We start from the raw sequence: 17,322 nt of genomic DNA on the forward strand, positions 1-17,322 counted from the left end.
GACCACTCCGATATAAAAATTGTATGTACTATATTTGGGATTAAATCAAGGTTGTTATGACAACCATCGGGTACGGGCTCGTACCATTTGGTCCGAGCCCGATGTACACATCCCGAATGCACCTCTACGATTGGCAATACGGCAAAGTTAATTGTATTGGGTTTTGTTTTATTGCTTTGTCTTACTATAGTAAATCAACTGAGAATGTGGTAGAGATCTTTGCACGTATTGAATATATACTGCACCAGTTATTAACTTCAACGTGAATGTATTCCAAACAACGCAACCCATATTAAATAACGTTCATGAGAGGTTGTGGGTCGCACTTACAACACTAAACAGTATTATCCTTTATGATACGATGAAGAGATATTTTGACGATTTAATTTTGTAGCTCTCAAATATAAGTATATTTAGTTAATAATTTTGGCCAAAAAGCTCCAACGCATCTGTAATGTACACTGGGCTCTCACACTCAAAAGTGGTACAGTGCCTCTCTTTCGATTTCGACACGCTGTGCGCTGCAGGGTACAATACCTATTTCGAACAATTTGTGAAAAATAGCCTGGGCAATCGTGACGGGAGTGTTTCAACGGAGAATTAGCGATCTAAAAGTATGCGCAATTCATTTTATATGAATTTAAACAAACGTCTGCATCCATGGCAACATGTTGCGAACATCGTCGATATATATTTCGCTCCGAGCGCGACGCAAATTTTCTAGATATGACAGAGTTTGTCGAATGGGCAAGTTTTTGTTGCAGTCAAATCCGTGGATAATTGCATTTATTTTTCATAAAAGTTGCAGTAAAAAGTTGCATTTATTTTTCACAAAAGTTACACTAAAAGGGATATATTTCTGGACAAGTTCCTTGAAATTATTAAGGTATGAGATATTAGAATCAATCCGTATCCAAGGCGCTGTTGCAAAACTCAGTGTTGGCGACTTCAACAAAATCAATATCCTGAAAAAATTTACCAAGTGGAAATATAATTTTCGGCGGTCTAGCCTAAATGTACGTCAAATCAGAAAGGACCTCAAATTTAAACGATAGTGAAATTATCAAGCAATCTATATATAGTACCAAATATTTCCTGTAAAAAGGTAGTTGCATGAAAAATCGAAAAATCTTGCAAAAAGTTGTATAAAAGATCGAAAAAACTTGCAAAAAGTTGCATAAAAAATCGAAAAAACTAGCAAAAAGTTGCATAGAAAATAGAAAAAAGCTTGCAAAAAGTTACTTGAAATATCAATAAAGCTGCAAAAAGTTGCTTGAAAAAAATCGATAAAAGTTGCAAAATGTTGCAATATAGGATTCCTCCAAACAGATTAAAACACCATACTAATTAACCTCTAAGTATTTAGAAAGCTTCCGGAAGCTATAAAAAAAGTTGCAAAAGTTGCAAAAACTTGCCCTAGTAATAACTCAGGGATATATATAGAACTATTGTTTTAGTATGTCCCTACTACACATCTACTGCGGCGTTATTTTTCTTCAGCGCCTCCAATACCGCCCCCATGAGCCCAGCGCCCCCATATCGTCCCCTGTGCGTTTCCACCCCCTTCCAAATCCAAATCGCCCCCTATGGGAGGTGCTGGAGCCAGGGCTAAGAACTACTGTCTTAGTGAATAAATGGCCAGTATCACAAGTTATGTTGAAACCCATACTGCACCCAAAATTAGGGTTTGGTGGCGGCCTTACAATGGACAGGGCTTACGAGCGCTAAAAGGTTGAAAAACACTAATCTGAAGTCGGAATTTTGTGCGTGACAATGATGTTGCTTCCTTAATTACGATCAACACGTTTAAGGGTAACAATGCGATGTAATGAACAGACAGGCGGATGTCGAAACGACCACGTACGGGTAACCGTTTCCACGCCCACCTCATCAAGGATACACTGGTATCTCGCAACTCTAGTAATGCCCCATATAAGTAGGTCGCTACAGGGTTCGAACTTGCCCTTTCGTCTGTCTCGCTCGGTATTCGATGAATGCGGACTAATATGCGTAGTGCTCCATTACGCCAGCCATATCTAGAATTCGACACAACTAATCATCTCACACGAGTATAGTCATTTATTTAACACGATTCTTCCATATACTCAAGTTAAAATACATATTTGCGTCATCATATTCAGTACACATCTTTACAGCGACTAAGTCGGAGAGGTGCTGATACGCCGTGCTCTAAGAGATCGTTGAGAATGAATGTGAGATGCTCAACGGATACCACCTTTTTTCTTGTGTATATGTCAACCTCCCAACCTGAAAGGAGTGCGAGCACGTGAAAGCATTACTAGGACAAGATACGAAAATCGTGGCAATATCGCTGATGTATGACGTACTGAATGGTACGAAAGACTCTCATTCACAGCTTGTGAATTCCTTGTTTATATGAACTGGAAATTGGAATTGTATGGAGCGTTAATATGGAGGTCTAAGGGCGGAGATAATAAAGCTGGATTTGCAATAAGGTAGATTATCGTGTTCGTCACGATTTATCAACTCAGGATTAAGGAAACCGGTTGATCTCAGCGCATAAAGTTAGTTTTAATCTCATGATTTACCAATCCGGAACAAACTATAGATAACCAGTTAGCTATAAAAACTGCGTGCACTGCGTACCATTCCTAGGCGCAAATATTTCCGATAATGACCGTGCCGATTGCCTCCTAGGTAATGGCTTCACTAAACAATCAACGAGTTAGGTACCCACCATTGCAGAGCGATATCAATATTCTATAATCCGTTTCTTAGCTGTATCGTACTAGTTGGACACGACTTTCATTTCGCTGTGATGATAATTCTACCTATTACAGTGGCAGTATCGTTATCAGCAGGCTGCTGTTTCATTCAACAAATTGACAAGTGCCAGCCAATGACGCGTTTTCGCATTAGAACGCAACAGATAACGCCACTTGATTGAAAACTCAGGACACCTCGACTAGAACCATCGCGCGTAACCTTTTCCAACTTTATGCGTCGCGATTAGCAGTATTTAATCACACGATTAGCATTCTTCCGGATCAGCTGACTTTATGATCTCCACTTAAAATGCGTCCCGAATGTCAGTTTTTAATCATATGATTAGCATTCTCCCGGATCAGCTAACATACTTTATTATCTCCGCCCTAAGGGTTTCTTGCGACGGACAGCTAACACTATATTTGTCATACATATATACGTGGTACCGTTACATGACATGCCACTACCCTATTTACTGCACTATTTCATATCCCAATAAACTGTAGTCCTGTGATAAATTTACCATGTCGTAAGACATTACTCATTTTTCCAAACTATACAGCATTTTCGAACGTTTGAAATTCCGAAATTTAGTGTACTTGCATACGATTGATCAAAACACCGATAGCGTCACGCCATAATCGAGCTTACCGGCCGATCCGCATCGGACATAAGCAAAGTATGTTGAATCTCCTAGTACGGTGTATTTTGCCCGTACCGCTTCTGCATCTGTCAAATGTATATTTAGCATTGTAATGGATTATAGTCTGCTTTCCACTCCATAACCATAACTTCGACTTACACTCCGCTTTTGCTTCAGGATCGATCTTCCCCGATTGGTCTTCCCATACGGCAATCAATGCATCCTCTAATTATGACAGAATGGAAAACAAATTATGACTGGATGAAATTGATTTACATTGACAGGGTACCGGTCACAACTACTAAGTTATCATGAAACAGTGTTTTTGGGCGTACAGCTGGCTATATCAGGGTTACCATATTTTGGAAATTTGAAAAGAGGACACTTTTTCAGACTTGCAATACCGGAGGACATTCCTGAAAAATTGGGAAATTTTTCCCACTTCGTGATCGATTGACTAAAAAAAAGGTCAACTTTCCAGCTCAGCTGCTGAAATAGCCGCCAGAGCGTTACTTCAATGCTGATTTACTGTAGCTCAGTCGAATTTTGCCCTATATTTAACCAAAATTCTCAAACAAGAGGACAATATCTCAAAAAAGAGGACATTTGGGCGTCCTCCGAGGACACTTTCAAAAAAGTCAAAAAAAGAGGACAAATCCTCTTAAAAGAGGACGTATGGTAACCCTAGGCTATATGCAATAATCGATGAATCGGTCGGCAATAAAACATGTCAGGCCTAGCTGAAGCAGAAGGTAGGGATATCTAACATTCTCATTCCGGTTTCGTAGGAAGAAAAGCAGAGTGACTATGGAGTTAGTAATGAATAGAATTATTGACTGTGTCAGTGATGTCTTTCTAATTTATTTGGTGCAGCACACTCCACCGCTCGATAGCTGCAACACCAATGGGTTGCAGCTTGCCGGTGCGAGTCCGACCGAGGTCGACTCCAACATTCCTACGTAAAAGTGTTAGAGGTTTATCGACGCTTCGCCTCGCCCTCTGATCCGTTGTTGTTGTTTGTGGTATTCATTAGGGATGGTGTGAACCTCTGAAAGGTTCAGGTTCGTGTGAACGCGAACCTTTTTGAAAGGTTCTGTGTGAACGCGAACGTGAACCTCGTGACGTCATATTGCTAATTGCAACCCTATCTTTCAATGAAGTGATAGCCTATATTAATGTACACGATACCTAGCGACGACTCGGCCACGTAATGCCACAATGCTGAAGTACATTTTGGCGTTTTAAACGTCGCTAAATGTATCAACTGAGGCAATCAAATGATATAATACTCCCATAAAATCAATATCATCCGCCGTCTTGCAAATAATTTCGAAGAGGAGTTGCCAGGGAATTGACCAGACCAGGCAATGTATTCGGTGTATCAGTATTGCTTCATTGATATTGGGCAGAGTGTAAAACGGGCTTTTATACTTGCTACCGATATTAGGCTACCCGAAAAGTTATACAGCTGTAGCCAACACCTCAATCGCACGGATTTGGTTTTAATGATACAGTAAACATATAAAGTGAAGATAGACCCCGTACGCTAGCTAGATTTGTTACATCAAAAAACGATATCAATCTCATTGATTGGTTAAATAAGCATCATTCGCTCTCTACATGTTATGTATGTCGCTCGTGATGTTGTGTGATTGATTGCGGGTCAGCTCACAGCAGAGAGTCACTAAATATTCACAAACGGAAACTTGGATATTTTGAGCAAAATTTTTGTAACAAAGCGAGTAAAATCTTTGAGCTTGTCAAAGTGCATGCTCGTTTTGAGTTAGTTTTTTTATGCTGCCGGCGTCATTCATAGAGTGGCCCGCAGTTGAAATGCAATAAATCCGAACCAAAGATGTCATTATGAAGTGAAAATTGTTATATATGAAAAAGGTTCACAGTGCAGAACCTACCAAGGTTCTGTTGTGAACGCGAACCTCCAAATTCTCGAGGTTCACACACAGAACGCGAACGTGAACCTCGCGTTCACACCATCCCTAGTATTCATGGTGTTTGTCGACTACTATGGTCATTTGCAGCAGGCCGAGATTCCATATATTTGATTCCGTATCTGCGGACTTATAGCACGGCCCACTTCTAAGCTTTTTGTACGACACCGATTACGCGGATGAGATGACGAGGAGCCTAGATAAACCTCCAACATTTAGGTAGGAATTCTGGAGTCGGCCTTGGTCGGACTCAAACCCACAACCCATTGGTGCTGTAGCTGTGGATCACTGCGATATCTCACCACGGCCATCTGATCCATGCAAGATGTGTTTTAAAAAGCATAGAAGTGGCCGTGGTACAAGTCGGCAGATACGGAATCGAAATAAGCAAATCGGTCAGGTGTAAATGACCGTTTCAGTCCGCAAACACCATAAACACCACAAATCAATAACAACAACACTCCTATAATCTGTTGCTGAAAACGGTCAACATCGGATTAGATTCGTGTTCAACAGTGACAAAGTGAATTTTAACCATCGAATTCTGAAATATCATATATTATATAAATTATTTGGATCGTTGTGAGACGATAATTGCCCGTATTTCGTCTGTTTGAGCTATAGCCCGACCACATCCGGATAACCGTCCTGGAGTTATTTTAACAAATAACAACCATACTTTTCAAGGTCGATTTCGTTCGGAAATATCCATCTTCTGTTTTCGACGCTTGCCCTTGAGAAGATATCTCTCGTCCACTAAATGGTACAGGGATACGATTAAGTCGATCTGGTATTTATAAATTATTCAAATAAACAAAATTCTCTATACTTTATCACATCACATAAGAAAGCTTCAGTTTTATCGAGAAACCACATCAAAGTAGTTAGGAATTTAGACGCTTTATCACAAAATAAGTTTAAAATCATATAATTTCTCACTCATCAGCGGGGATCCCAAACGAAGCTTGAAATCCATCGGAATTCGACGCTAGGTCTTTAACAGTTACGCATGGATTATCCAAAGATAATGTATCCAGGGTTGTCACCGTTTGGTACCAAGTTCCGTTGAACTGTCAAATATTGTAACCCGTTAACATGCCAATAATTCAAGTCAGATATTTAATTATAATTCTCCAACATTTACAAACCAATCCATTCTTACCATTTTCCAATCGATAGGATTGTCCTCTTTTGGCAAAGGAGCTGAAACGTCACATTCCGGATACGCGGATACCGCCAAAGCAACCGTTAAACTGACGACAGAAAATGATATCATCTCGATCGTTTTGATGGAATCTAGATCTATGCAGGAACTGAAATCTATGAATGAAGACTGTCGTTTCAATTATCACTGAATGATAAAATATCTGTTGTCTAGGTATAGCTATAGTTCAGTCAACGTATAGTATTGACCCCATGAGGATTTAACAAGAAATCCCCGTTCTCCTAATATATCATGTATAAACTGGTTCGCAGACATAATGACACTGATGTTTAATGTTCATACTTTCAGATACACACACTTAACACTTGCATTAATCGGTTGGCCAGTGTGAGGGAAAGAACAGAGAATCTTTTCGTCGGTATCCAGGTTCTTGGACAATGAAGCGACGAAAGGCTATCAACTCAGTACCGTCATGTTTCCTCTCCACACGCTTCGCCGGAGTGCGGATCAACTAGTGGTGAAGCCGTGGGTACCAGTTTCTCCCCGGTCAGGGATTGCACCAACAACCTGCCGATCGAGAAATTGGATTCACTGCCACTACGATATCTCGATGGGTTTATATAGACTATAATGCGTGTACTTGCTACACGATATGTGTAGACATCAAATTGATTAACTGTGCGTTTTATTGCGCATACATCGGTAGACACACGAAACGTCGAAGAATCTACACCCCCATGACACCGGAGTGAAGAACATGCAGATTTTTATCCAACAAAATGATGTCATTTGGTTTCAACTCGATGTGAGGCATCGGTATTCAAATACCAATACATAATGGGACGTGTGTTTTTGATTCACTGTATACAGTGGTGATCGGAATTATCGAAATGTTTGAGAAACACTTAAACAGGTCCCATTAATTTATGATTAGATTTATGACGCACAGGAAGGAAATCATCGTCCCTCGTGAGGAAATAAGTTTTTCACGATCACGAATCGATCTGTCAATTTGTCGCTCTATACATGCGCCCCGAGAAAAGCGTTCTCTCAAAATTACTCATGCACCATCTGTTAACCGACTAACGACCGTATAATCAAGGAGGTGATAAATGTCCAGCAATACGTGACAACAACCAGTCGGTAATGCATTTAACACCAGTACAAATTCGGAAAAATAGAAACACGTAACGTTAATGACTCTACAAACTTGAGTTATGCTCCAAGTGATTCAACGAATTTCCGAAGCCATCGGCACTATCAACGTCTCCCTATAGCAAGGGTGTCAAACACAACTCGGGTCGCGGGTCGGATTCAAAAGTTTTGATCGCTCGCGGGCCGGACCTGTCAAATGAACCAAAATGTTACCTCCAAATCCATACCTTTGTTAATCACTGGAATGCTTCATTATCAACTGCTATACAAAATTGTATTATATATTTTATCACGGATCATATGGGCTCTGTTGTAGCAACACAGTTATTCGCAAATAATCGAATTGACAAAATGCGATGATTGGTCAATGGAATACAGTCAGTTATAAACCACCAAAACAGAGCCCCCAACGACGATATAAGTTGGAATATTTCAATGTTCTCCTCGCTTCAATCGTGATTCGTGGTTGGCCCTGCATATTCGTGGTGAGGAAAATATGAAATTGTAAACGAAGGCCCTGGAATTTTGTTCATCATTTTTATATCACCAATTCACCATTTGATTTCTGGAGACCGGGGCTGGGGCCTTTTAAGTCAGGGTAATATTAACAGCAGTGCGACCGGAGATATTTGAATCCTCTTCATCGTGTAGCTATTATATTCTCCATCAATTCTATATGCAACGGTTTCGAATTGTCGAATGAATACCTGTTTTCGTCTATTTCCCCCGAAAACTCGGAACTGAGTGTGTACTTTTTACCTCCTCATACTGCAGTGTTAATGTCACCGCCGTTTTCCTGATGTTACTTGAGTGAGAACTCAACACTGTTCATAGATGGTTATAATGTGGATGATAAACATGTTCGACATTTACTGACATTAGAAATGTGCTGTATATTACAATAATTATTCAATTTACTCAGAACGACCTCGCGGGCCGGATGAAATGGTCTGGCAGGCCGGATGCGAGCCGCGGGCCGTATGTTTAACACCCCTGCCCAATAGGATCATCCAAAATCTTGAAACTTTTGATACAACCACAAATATCCATAAAAATTTTACTCGGTGCGATAGCGCAGCTTGAAATATATATAGCCCCTTTCTTCTCAGTATCATATTTCACTAACGTCTCTAATTTTGAAGAAAATAAGCCTACTCAGTCTTTTCGAAATAGAAGATACATGACCGAAATTATTTGCACTACGGATCACCAGCAGAAATATCCTTGAATTGCTTCTTGGAGGTACAGAACTTCAATATACGATTGAATAGTATATTCGTATCGAAATAAATCCGAATATTTTCGGCTGACCCACGCCAGGGCCTAGTCGTCAGCAACTAGTAGATAATTGGAGAGAACATTGTTGATGTACAATGTTATTTCCAATCTCTAGGATTATATACCAATATGCTAGATTAAACAGTATCTCAAATCAGAATCTGGCAGATATCATATTTCTATTATATTGCTGCCGCTACCTGGAACGCTCTACCAGAGATTTGCCCGATCATATATTTAAAAAACGTTATCTGGAATATATATTCGAAAAGTATACTGATTGAATGCCGATATTGCAATTACTGTCTTGTGTTGTAAAGTACCGTGAAATCTGCACTCAATCCTGCACTTCGGTCTCCAAACTGTGATGTTTATAGCTCGTTGTATCCTTGCTGAATTTTTTTCTCTGCATTTCCTGTAGTTTTGTATATTTATTTTAATTTGTTATGCGCCATTGATTGGAAAGTGTATGCTCCTACAGGTGGCGACTGTGTACTAAGGCCTTGCGGCCCCTCGTCGTCATCCTGATCCGTACCAGATTTTCGCTGGTGTGACAAATAAAAATGATTGATTGATTGATTGATATCGGCGTGGTGTAAATGGCCATTGTTGTCGAAAAAGACCATGAATACCACAATCAACATTCAACAACACCCCTTCATTTCGCAACGAAAGACGATGATTTGCTGCCTACTCATAAATTGAAGGGTCTTTTTCCAATGTTTCTCTGACGTTTCCATAATCCCGATTGCCGCTGTAAATGTGAATCACAAAGACACTTCCCATTCAGTATCGGTATTTGCATTCCGTGGAGTTCAGCATAAATTATATCATTTTTGCTGAATAAAACTCTGCATGTTCTTCGCTCCAGGATCGTTGGGTGCACACTGCACCTTGCACATGCACAAATGTACATGCACATGCTGCGAGTTGTCGTGCGTCCATCGATGTCTGCGCAATAAGACACAGACTGAGTCGATTTAAAGTGTACCTATACAAGTGCAAATGTACACTTGTACAGTGTACACAAACATCGTGTCGAACCCGCTCGCACTCTATGGTATGTGCGTTGTTGAAACCAGGTATATCTAGAACTTTCTAGATGTCAATGGTTGAAACGCGATCGAGATATCGCAGTTTGGTGCAGATTCGATAGCCTTACGCTTCCTTCGCATTTCCATCGTCCAAGCACCTCGATGATGCCGACGAATATATAGCCTAGCCTACATTATCATCCTTCCTTCTAGTTCAACCCCCTTATTTCTTTACTCCAGGGGCGGACAGCTTCTCCGGTCGGTGGGCCTGATATGGGAAAATGATGTAGCATGCATGGCCCGCCGCATTACATAATCGATACATTAATCGCGTATTTATCCACCTATACAAGGAATAAATCGTATTTAATGTAAACTTCAAGTTTACAGCATAGAGACCAAAAACAGTAGTTAATGAATATATTAACCTAATGTACTTCAATAGCTGTTGAAGTCTATCAGGCATCTGTGGTCGCTCAAAGTTGTCAACAAGTTTATTGAACTCTGCTGGCTGCATGTCGGATGTACCCTTTAGTAAAGACTGCACGTGAAAATCAGCTATATTGGAACGCAGCCTTGTCTTGTTAATGTTCATGGTCGAAAGTGTTTGCTCGCAACTGTATATGTAGACCCGAACAGAGGAAAGTTTCAAGGCCATATTTTTCAGTTTGGCAAATTTGGTTTCATTCTGTGACGCATAAAATTTGTCAATTCTTTCTGATTAGAATTTTACATTCAGGATAGAAACTATCTGCGAGACGCTCAAAATCCCGGATCCGGCCCGGGGGCCGTATGTTGCCCGCCCCTGCTTTACTCCTAACTTTCAGTGACTTGGGTGAGCGTTGCGATATTTACGGACCTGTTTTGAGATCGAACATGATACCAACCAAATTATTATTAATTTATTATAATTCAAGGTGATAGAGTGACGCTTATAGCCGTTTTAGGCCTGGTGCATCACGACATAGATATTCATTATTTATACAGTTCATTGTCATTGACTTTGTACAGAACAGTATCTTTGAGTTTTTCGCATTCGTGTTCATTGGACAACTTTCAATCACGCGCATTCACTCTCCAGATATTTTCTCTTGCACCATGCGTCCGTCTTCGGGCCTTGGCTGCTGACTTTGGAAAGCGTGACTTACTTTGTTTCTGGGCTTTTGAATACACCGTTTGGACAGCGGGATCGGCGATGACCAAATGCTACCAACTGATTGTGAAGCGAAATGCGAAAAATATATTATTACGCGTGACGTGCAGTCTGGGGAGGCAACGAGGCACGTAGTGCCGCACCTGTGGTGAGGATAAGTACCAGAAAATTGTGAAAACCTTCAATCATTATTGGTATTTTCTGTCGATGCTCATCAATGACTAATTTTGAACACTTTTACACAAAATATCAGGCAATTTGCATATATATTGTTAAAAATATAGCCCTAATAGAACATACACTCCTCAGAATTTATAACTACTGGTTTTAATCGAATGCTATTGTCGCACTGATTTCCAAATTCCAATATCTGTAATGTCAGAGCACCAGAACCTCCTCAGAATGACCACGAAATATGAAATTAGGCTTTGCTGCGTACAATGACGGTGCAGAGAAACAATAACCGGGCGAGGCACAGATGAATTTGCCTCACGGATTGTGGGCTAATAATCCGACACTTGCAGTGCAGTGAAACAATGCGCTATCGACTTCTCAAATCGATGGTGTACTGTAGTATGTCTGTGTCGTGGCGTGGGGTTGCGACGGAAAACAGTTACTACACAGCAAATACATTCCGCTACTGAATTAGCTGTTATGTATTTTTCATCTATGCAATTGTAGATATGTAGTAGCTTCTTACGTAGCGTGAGTGTGAACACTGAACAGTGGTAATGTGATCAGAAGCAAGTGGCCAAGTCAATCAGCTAACACCAGTGAATCCCCGAACTGGTATAATATATGTCCTGTCCAGCACCTTAAAGATAAAGACAATTTCTACTGACCGGATATAAGCCTGCGATTAAGATTACCGGATCATGATTTACCATATCGATTGCATCCTTCATTTTTGTTGATTGTCCGTTATATACTTTTTCTTATGTTCAGTTCATTAAGAGCGCACTGTGCAGTATTGCCACCTATATATTAAGCTTGTGGAGTTCGGGGACTCTGATAGGTCCTGAACCACAGCTCTTTCCATTTAATCGTAGATTCTTCTGGAAGTTATTCCGGGTGTTTGGAATCTACTGGCCTGCGAATCAGAAATGATTTCATACCGCGAGTCCGGAATGACGCAGGCTTGCGGGATAGTTATAATTTGCGAATAGTGCAAATAGTCATTAAGCTCATCACAAAAATATGGAACGGGCGTATTGGGATACCCCTCATTATGGATGACGCCTTGGTGAAAAGGTATGATCGAAAGGCAGTTGTACATCTACTCTAGAATATTTCCTATGATCAAGCCCGCCTCTCCAGTCGCGTATAGTCGAAACTTTGTAACTGACAATGATAGTGCTTCCTAATTGCAAAACACGATTAACGAATGACTATATTACTACAGGATGCAATCAATAGCGTAGTCATAACCAGCGCTCCATATATCTGTTTCTACGACAAAGTGCGAACAATAAATTCAATATCAGACCATCGATCGACTGGTGTCGGGCTTCTCCATATCAAGCCCTACGGCCTACATATAACAGCATTCGATCTTGATCTTTCGGCTATCTCTCTCGGTATTCCATTCAACTGCACTGATACGTATCATGCTCCAATACGCTATGTCTTGTATTTCCGCATATCGCTGTAAACACGCCCCAATCATGCATAGCGAGTATATAGTCCTTTATTTAACAAGGTATCTGATGCTTCCATATATAGTCAAGGTAAAATAAATTTTGCGACATCATATTCAGTAAACTTCTTTACAGCGAGTAAGTCGAAGAGGTGCTGATACGCCGTGCTCCAGCAGATCGTTGTGGATGAATACGAGATTCTCAGCAGACACTATCTTTTCTCTTGTGTATATGTCAATCTCCCAGTCTGAAATCAGTGCGAACATGTGGAAGCATTGGCGTGATATTATACCAAAATCGTGGCCATAGCTGATGTATGGAAAACATATGTATATCGGTCTGAATGGTATAACAGTGAGTTCTTAACCAGGGGTCAGTGGGCCCCCTAGGGGTACGAAGCACTAAAGCAGGGGGTACGAGATGCATTGTGGAATTATATCCTATCTATGCCCCAAAATTATTTCGTAAAACCCCCAAAAAGTGAAATATTTTTGGGGCTGATTTATTCTTTCCCTTTCTAAATTTGTGTAGACAGTTATCGAACATTCCTGTATTGGCTTCTTCCATACCATTATGGCAGCTAACAGTATATACGATTATTTCGCGATCCTACGTGATGTCTTTTCATGATATGCCACTATCCTATATGAACTGCACTATTTGATATCCCAATGACCCAATAAAATATATTGTTATGACGTATAATATGATGTATATACATATGATACGAGGCAGCAGGCCTAGGTCTACTCTAGTGCGGAGCATGGACCGGGCCGGATTGGATATCCGGCCGGATTTTTACAATTTTGGCCGGACCGGATCGGAGCCGGATCAGTACTTTTGCTGTTACGGCCGGAGCCGGATCGGGGCCGGATCACTACTTTTTTGATCCGGCCAGAATCTTTATGGATAAGCATGACTTTTATAACTATATAACTACCAACCAACCACACGTAAGTAACCTCCGAGCCAGTGTGTACTTAAACGAGGCATATTTATCAATTCACGGAACCTCCGTACCGAGTAGGGCCGGATTTCTGGCCGGACTTTTTCATTTTTGGCCGGACCGGATTGGAGCCGGATCAGTAGCCTACTTTTCCTGATACGGCCGGAGCCGGATCGGAGCCGGACCAGAGAATTGAACAACCGGATCGGAGCCAGACCAGAGAATTCGTCGATCCGCTCCGCACTAGTCTACTCACACTCCCCATTTATACGCAGTACTTGGTTTCCGAAAGTTTTCTAATTTCGAAATAAACGTATGTTACTTGTATATGACATTTGAAAACACAGACATGAACGCCATTAATGGGCTTACCGGAAGATCTGCATCGAACGTAGGCGAAGTATGTTGCTTGTCCCAGGACTGTGTATTTTGACTGTTCTACCTCTGCATCTGTAAAATGTATATGTGTTGAACTGGTTTGTACTCAGCGTCGATCTATAACCATAACTTACATTCAACCTTTGCTTCTGGGTCGAACTTTCCCGACTTATCTTCCCATATGGCAGTCAATACGTCGTCTTTTCATGAAAAAATGTGAAGTTTTGAAATAAAAACTGTATTGGAAGAAAGGCTCAATTTGAGATTCTCGCAGGCTAAAGCTTCCGTTTCTCTGCAGAGCTCAGAGATTGAGGGGAATTGAATTTCATTGACCTGGTACCGGTCAAAAATACGTATAGGTATTAACAAAACATATGTTTGGCCAGGCTATATTCACAGATGAATGAAACGACCCGCAAACGCAACTGGCAGGCCCAACTGAGTAAATCGCGGATATCCATAATTTTACTACAGGCTTAGTACGTCGAGAAACAGAGTGACCATAGAGTTAAAAATGAGTAAATTTAATAACTGTGTCACTGATGTACTTCCAATTTATTCAAATTTCCTCCAAATCTGTTACTCAAAATTGGAAGTGGGCCTTTCTCTCTTTCTCTCTTTTAGATATCAGCACATAAACAATTTACAGCGTTGTCTGGACCACACCCGGACAACCAGCCTGAAGTTATTGTTTTAACCATACTTGTCAATGCCGATGCCGTTCGAAAATATCCATCTTCTGTTTTCGACACTTGTTGTAGAGAATATACGTTTCGTTCACTAAAAAGGACAGTAGTTTAGAATTACTACTTATGCACATCTTATATGAAAGCTTTAGTTATCGATAAAGTATTGAAATAGGTCTAATATAAGTATGGTAGGCTGGTAGGTACTCAAATAGATATGGTTTATCGTAAAAATAAGTTTAGAATCAGATAATTTCATCGCAACGGTGACTCACTCGTCAAAGGGGATCTCAAACGAAAGCATAACTCCGGCGGAATTTAATGTTATGTCTTTAACAGTGACGCATGGGTTATCGAATGATAATCTATCCATGGTTGTCACCGTCTGGTACCAAGTCCCGTTCAACTGTCAAATATTGTAACTTGTTGACAAACGAATAATTCATTTCAGAAATTAGCTTTTTCCTCACGTTAAAAATCCTATCCATTCTTACCTTTTCCCAGTCGATAGGACCGTCCTCTTTTGGCAAAGGAGCTGAAAGGTCACATTCGGGATACGCGGACACCGCCAACGCAATGGTTAAACTGACGACAAAAAATTGCATCATCGCGGTCGTTTTGATGGGATCTGGATCTATTTTGGAACTGAAATGCACGACTGAAGCCTGTCGTTTTAATTATCTCTGAAATTATTAAATATCTATTACGGCGTTCTGGCTAATTCTGTCAACGGGTAATATTGACTTCGGGCTTTAAAAAGAAATAACTATTTACCGATTATACGAACTTACGAATAAGTTGGGCATAGCATTCAAACGTAATGATACTGATCTTTAAACCCAAAGATACATATCACTTATACTTCTATTATTAGGCTGACCAGCAGGTTAGGGAGAACTTCCAACGCTCATACTCAAAGGAAGTACAGTGTGAAGGAAGGAACAGAGTAAGATTTTATCGGCACAATCGAACAGCTTTGACGATGGAAATGCGAAGGGAGCGAAAGAAAATCGACTCAGCAGCAACATGTTTTCACTCCGCTTATCACTTAACGGGGAAGTCCTGGACACCATCTTCTCACCGGTCGACGATTGCACCAAGAACCGGCCGATCGAGAATTTGGATTTTATGCCCCTACGATATCCCGGTGGTCTTTATATAACCTATATCGTGCGTGTGGAGCACGATCGACTCATTGTGCGTTATATTGTGCAGCATGCGTCGATGGACACACGGAAAAACGGAGAATCTACACACCCAAAACCACGGAGCTAAGATGTAATCATAATCGTGTAAAGACTTAATTAATTACCGACTGACGATGATTTCCTGCCGGTACGTAATAAATTTAATCATAAATTGAAGGGTCGTGAGTCGTGACTCAATATTTCTCAAACATTTCGATAATCCTGATTATCGCTGTAAACTCACGTGAATCACTAAGACCCGTCCCTTTCTGTATTGGTATTTGATAATACGGTGCGTGTAGTTGAGCCTAAATTATGTCAGTCTTGCTGAATAAAATCTGCATATTCTTCGCTCTGGGGTCGCGGGGATGTAAATACGGCCACTTCTCGTGTTTCCACCGATGTCTGCGTAATAAGACGCACATGAGACGATTTAAAGCGTACACATATCGTGTTGAACCAGAGATGGAAGCGGGCCGGGTGAGCCGGACCCGAACCCGGCCCGAACCCGACAAGTTCAGCCCGAACCCGGCCCGAACCCGACGGTAGAGTTTTGAGCCCGTTTCGGCCCGAAACCTAGTTCAAATAGCAATTTTCAACTGTTGCGAGCAAATAAGCTGATATACGATTCAAATTTCGAGCTTTTCAACGCTTTCAATGCTCTCACTTTGTTTTCTTTCGATAGCAATCTTGCATATGGCAAGAGAACTTAATATGTCTGAATGAGAATACGCTGAAAACAGCCCCACTGTTAACTTAGTTCCACCATCCTTTTTGCAAAATATGGACTGTATTAAATGGTTCAATATTAAACTAAATTAAAGCAATAAAGGAATGAAATTGGCCAAGATGAGAAAAAATAGTGTGTTCAAAATACAAGTCAACTGTCATCCATACAAAGGGCGTTGCATTCACACGTTATACGAAGTATTGATTATTTCAATAGCCTCAACAGTTACTGGATACAGTCGGGTTCGTCTCTCAATTTGTAAATGGGTAATGTATTGCATCTTATCAATTCGTTCTCAATCAATTCTCTATTCTCTATTTTGGCTGGTGACTATCAACGTAGTTTACCAGTTATACGTATATGTGAGCGATACAGCGCCTGCTTGCGTGTATATTCAACTCTATATCAGTGATGAGCGGATAGTGCTTTTCGAGACTCCGAATCCCTCCGACAACTTTAGTGTCTGAGGAAAACTCCCCCCGACTCCGAACAGCTCAATCCCAGACTCCGAGATACTCCGACGAATCTCGTCAAGTATCCGAAACAGTGGCAAGCATGGTACACTTGGTAATGTGTTTTACTAAATTAATGTGATAATATGGGTGACCTCATAATATTGTCTACTCTCCAGTC

The 17,322-nt window shown here is 40.8% G+C and overlaps 3 protein-coding genes across 5 annotated transcripts in view; 1 reads left to right on the forward strand and 2 right to left on the reverse strand.

Annotated features, from left to right (window-relative positions):
• LOC145439206 (ran-binding protein 9-like) overlaps positions 1 to 17,322 on the forward strand; it is a 333,125-nt gene that overhangs the window by 127,328 nt on the left and 188,475 nt on the right. The window lies entirely within an intron of this gene.
• On the reverse strand, positions 2,057 to 6,693 carry LOC145439190 (uncharacterized). The gene is made up of 6 exons (XM_080316683.1): positions 6,503 to 6,693; positions 6,280 to 6,410; positions 6,020 to 6,096; positions 3,551 to 3,616; positions 3,400 to 3,477; positions 2,057 to 2,268 (listed from the first exon to the last, which is right to left on the reverse strand). The coding sequence occupies exons 1-6, from the start codon at positions 6,614 to 6,616 to the stop codon at positions 2,138 to 2,140; spliced, it is 597 nt and encodes a 198-aa protein (XP_080172809.1). The 5' UTR covers positions 6,617 to 6,693; the 3' UTR covers positions 2,057 to 2,137.
• LOC145439212 (uncharacterized) lies at positions 12,797 to 15,455 on the reverse strand. The gene is made up of 6 exons (XM_080316709.1): positions 15,267 to 15,455; positions 15,048 to 15,178; positions 14,790 to 14,866; positions 14,221 to 14,286; positions 14,081 to 14,158; positions 12,797 to 13,009 (listed from the first exon to the last, which is right to left on the reverse strand). The coding sequence occupies exons 1-6, from the start codon at positions 15,378 to 15,380 to the stop codon at positions 12,879 to 12,881; spliced, it is 597 nt and encodes a 198-aa protein (XP_080172835.1). The 5' UTR covers positions 15,381 to 15,455; the 3' UTR covers positions 12,797 to 12,878.

This window comes from Botryllus schlosseri, chromosome 5 (assembly GCF_051294905.1).
Source record: "Botryllus schlosseri isolate E-star chromosome 5, Bs_hap1, whole genome shotgun sequence".
Classification (NCBI taxonomy): domain Eukaryota; kingdom Metazoa; phylum Chordata; class Ascidiacea; order Stolidobranchia; family Styelidae; genus Botryllus; species Botryllus schlosseri.